General features: G+C 43.4%; 1 protein-coding gene across 1 annotated transcript in view; it reads left to right on the top strand.

Annotated features, from left to right (window-relative positions):
- The first annotated feature begins 4,159 nt into the window (after nucleotides 1–4,159).
- LOC111866845 overlaps nucleotides 4,160–4,791 on the top strand; it is a 5,863-nt gene continuing 5,231 nt past the window's right edge. The window contains exon 1 of the mRNA XM_023856160.1: nucleotides 4,160–4,708. Within this exon, the coding sequence (XP_023711928.1) occupies nucleotides 4,160–4,708 (549 nt within the window). The remainder of the gene's footprint in view (nucleotides 4,709–4,791) is intronic.

Below are 4,791 nucleotides of genomic sequence, written 5' to 3'. Positions count from 1 at the left end.
ACTATGTCCCAATCTCTGTAACTTTTTCACCTATGAAATGCCAGTTTCTATCCTTGTCTTTCTACAGATGTTTTCCTGCCATTTCTTTGTTTACAAACTCAATGTAAGCCTCCCCCATATACCTTCCCATGTAGTCACTCAATAAGGAAATCCCATTGGGTACTATTTCCAGCCCTAACCAACCAAGTCAATTTTGCTGGAGGCATGGCTGTATTTGTAAGTTATTTGCCACAGATGAGGCACAATGGAATAGGACAACTTGAGTCAACAGTCCTTGTAAACAAGGTTATTAGAATAAACGACAGTTAATTCCCTAAACAGCATTAACCAGTTTGTCTTCATAATGGAGAAGCACCATGTTCCCTGTGAGGCAGGAACTGCATATTTAAAAGCTACTGGTAGACAAACTCTTTAAAATTCAAAGACAAATCACCTTTCTCATTTCTTCATCTTTCATCCCATTTCTTCCCTGTTATGCCTTTAAGGCCATAACAGGGGTGCATTGGAGCCCCCCTCCCCCAGGGTCAAATGATATGTATTGAAAGAACAGTATGACCAGGAAGAAGCAGGCTTGCCTAATGGCGAGCTAGACTTGCTTGGAGATGCTGATACAGCACTTGAACCATATGTGGTAACTGTTACCGTAAGGGCTGTGCCATAGCTCAAGTGGTTAGTCGCTGTCTTCCCACCACGGTGGCCTGGGTTCGATCCCGGGTCTGGTCAAGTGGGATTTGTGGTGGAAAAAGTGGTGCTGGGGCAGGTTTTCTCCGAGTACTTCGGTTTCCCCTGCCAATCTTCATTCCACCAATTAGCTCTGCAATCACCCTCCCCTATCATCTGGGGCTGGTACAATAGGCCAGAAGTGGCTGCAATACAAGGAACTTGGACCCACCCCACTAACAACAAAGGAAACTGTTGTCGTAAAAACTAGAACAAGAGGAGAAATGCTGATGAGCAGCAGTCAGCTTGTATACCCTAGGTCAGGAATATGAAAGAGCCATTCAATAGATGGTCTTTAGGAGGTGGCACTGGGCACTATGCTCGTGGCCACCTCAACATTATTAGTGAAAATTTACACGAAAGACACCACACTGCACTTAAAACTCAGAATTCTGTCACTTCAAAACTGAAACCTGGGCAGGGCAGAGCAGAAGTTTGCTGTCAGCAATCAGCTAGCACAGTCACTCCTGGCATCGGGCCCCGCTTGGACCCATGGCCATATTTTGGTTTAGTGTCTTAGATATTTGCTTTTTTTTCCCACTCTTTGTTGGTCCTCCTTAATGATAAAAGGAGGGGTTGGTCTTTTATTGGATTGAAACCTGTTCAAGTCAAAGTCACATTGCGACTGACAGTCAGTCAGTCATTAAGTCTTGGTGTTGAGCCCCATGACAGCTACATTCATGTTTTTGTGGTGTGCACTCTCTGACGAGAGGGTGGGTCTGTTTTGTATATGCTGCTGGTCCTTTCCAGTGCAGTCTTTCTCGCACCCAAGTCCCTTGGGACTTGTGACCATACTTCACTGTCTCAGATTTGAGACTTCCCTTTTCGTCGCCTCCTACGGCTTTCAATGTCATGATGGAGGTATTCAACCCTGCCTCCATATGGTGTTGAGTGAGTCACGTTACCACTGACGGTCAGTCAGTCTGTCTGTCTTGGTGTCGAGCCCCAGCTGGGGCTCATGACCAGATATTTCTTTTGTATGAAAGTTACTGTCCTGTCCATGTGTAGCGCCCTCTCTGACGAGAGGTCGGGTCTGTCATTTGTTAGTCAGTCTGTAGTAATTTGTCCATTGTCTGTATTTACACGTATTTGCAATACATACTTATATAAATGTACAATATTTACACGGCCTCCGTCAGTCCAGGCTAGGTACAGCAGATTATGCCCTTTTATATATATATAAATAAATATCCTAATAGTATTAGCTTTCACGGCAGTCTAGTCACTTGAACGGTCGTACATATGGTGTTATATCTGGGATCACATTATATAGCCTCCTCATTGTCCAGACAGAAAACACAGTCTCCATTGTTGTAGAAGTGTGTTTACAGCAGTATGGACTCCGTAGAAAACACATCAGTTGCTCAGCAACGGATATCATGTTATGTTATCGGGCATGTCCACCCATGCACTGCCTAACAATGGACGCCCTATTGTTGCACATTCGTTGCTGTGATATGTGTTTAACCATCTGTTACCTGGCAATGCTTTGAGCAAATCTGTTACAGTATCCACATTGGGTAATCAGATAGCCAGAGAGTATGAGTAGGGTCAATGGAATTAACAAGTTCAATATACTTCAGATGCATGCTTGCATATACTGTAAGATATTCATAACAGCGTAAATAGACACCCCCTTGTGTTTCGAGTTTATTCTGGTCACCCACCTTCCCTAAGAAATACTATAGACCATATGGTGGCACCAACCAATGAAAAGAAGCTGAATTAACTGTAGAAACCTCCTGATACCTTGCTTCCAAATCTTGTGCCTTGGAAGGTCACCTAGTCTGTCCTGAACCTTTTCAGAGGCCAACCATATAGCAGAATAGAGAAGGAAGCTATGGATAGAGGTAGCTAACTAGAGTAGGGGGCCGACAGCTTAGCTAGAGTCTGCAGGTAGCTCAGGTACACCATACTTGAGGTGCCTCCATGCGTCTGTGCACCCAACAATGCAGTCTCCCCTGTCATTGAAAGTGCCTCTGCATAACAGTGGTGGCACCAGTTTGAAACAATACATCATTATGTAACATTTCCTTCCTTTCCCTTTTGATACCTTTGTGCCCTTAATTAATCTGATAAAACTGAAACCCGACTTACTCTAAACTCCGTCGGCTTCTACCCTCAGACACTAATAGGGCCTAAAAACACAAGCAAAGTCTGATTTTGCTTGCACAGTATACATAAGGGTTTTGCATAATTATTATAACAAGCAGGGATTATTTTCATAAATTGTATTACCTGGCTGGCCTTTATTATGCAGACAGGATAGTCGTGCTTCAGAGAGTTAACTCACAGTAAGGGGACACAATTGATAATTGTAAGAATTAAATACCGCAATTCAGTAGTATAGTTGGTTCTTTTACAAAAGGGGATGAACAGCTCCGTGTAGAGTAAACGCCCTACAAATTATTTAGCAGAGGGAGGGGGAGGTTGCAGTTCAAATTTTGACTATGTGGTGACTGTCCTGACTAAGACTTGGCAATTGTCTTCTCACTTGCATGACAGATGTCAGGATAGTGCCTCAGAATGAGTCAAGAATGCATTCTTTAAAATTCTTACCTGCTTGTTATTTTTACCATCTTCTAACTACAGAACTACAGTCTCAGAACTTGAAAGATTATCATTGAATACCATAAGAATCAATATGCAAGAGAAACAAGAGTTACACATTTCCATTGTTTCTTAACTCTTAATGTACCATAGCAGTAAAGGTTAAAGAAGTTACCAGAATAATGATTAAACTTTCACGAATACCAAAACACTCACCTCATATACATCAAAAGCAGAAGACAAACAAAACCTTCATTGAGCAAATGTAATGTTTAATAAAATATCTTGTACTCATAGGTACTGATGATGGATATAAAATATTTATGTGGTTCATTCTTACAGTTGTTTACAGGAATATGCATAAACAAACATTTACAACCAGAATTTTTGTCATAAAACCTCCATTAAATTTTGTGCATTATGTTTCAAATTTTATTTGTTTTTATCACAGATGGCTCATCATTCATCAATGGTAAACTGCCAACAACTACGACCACAATGTTCCAGAACACCCAGACTCTACGGGTTACCCAAAATACACAAACTTAACGTACCATTAAGACCAATTATCAGCACCATTGGCTCCCCCACCTATCGCTTGGCCAAACATTTGGCTGGCCTACTTAACTCCTACACCTGTGACTCCCCACACCACGTGAGAAACTCTGCCGAATTTGTCCACACCATAAAATCCCTCCGATTAAACCCTTATGATATGGTGGTTAGCTTCGATGTGGTATCCCTTTTCACCAAAGTGCCATTCAAGGACACTATGGAACTACTAGGAGGAAACTTCCCCGAAGATGTTTTGAGACTCTTTCGTCATGTTCTAACCACATCCTTCTTCAGCTTCGATGGCTAGTTCTACGAACAGACTGACGGTGTAGCCATGGGCTCTCCACTATCTCCGGTCATCGCCAACTTCTACATGAAGGACTTCGAGGAGAGGACGCTGGATTTGGCCCCACTCAAGCCCCTATGCTGGTTTCGATATGTGGACGACACCTTCGTCATCTGGCCCCACGGACCTGACAACCTGAAGGGTTTCCTGAACCACTTAAACAGTATCAACCCATGCATCCAGTTCACCATGGAAACCGAAAGTGAAGGCCACCTCCCCTTCCTAGATATAGATAATTACAGGAGACCTGACGGCTCTCTAGGCCATACAGTATACCGCAAACCCACACACAGAAACCTCTATCTCAATGCCAAGTCCCATCATCACCCTTCCAGTAAACAGGCAGCTCTGTCCACACTGGTACACATGGCCAGAGCTCTGTGCGATCAAGAGAGTCTGCGTGCGGAGTTGGAGTTCCTGAAGGACATCTTCAGACGCAATGGCTATAACGACCAGCAGATCCACAGGGCACTCAACCACCATCCCAGCAGCAATCAACATGATGACCGCAGAGAAACTGTCGCCTTCTTGCCCTTTGTCGGGACTATATTCAACAGGATCAGCAGAGTGCTGTCCCGACACAACATCAAATCAGTTGGCCTGGCCCCAAAGAAAATATC

This window comes from Cryptotermes secundus, unplaced genomic scaffold, assembly GCF_002891405.2.
Source record: "Cryptotermes secundus unplaced genomic scaffold, Csec_1.0 scaffold643, whole genome shotgun sequence".
Lineage (NCBI taxonomy): Eukaryota > Metazoa > Arthropoda > Insecta > Blattodea > Kalotermitidae > Cryptotermes > Cryptotermes secundus.
Note: the sequence above shows the minus strand (reverse complement) of the source record. Positions and strands in the feature narration are given on the sequence as shown.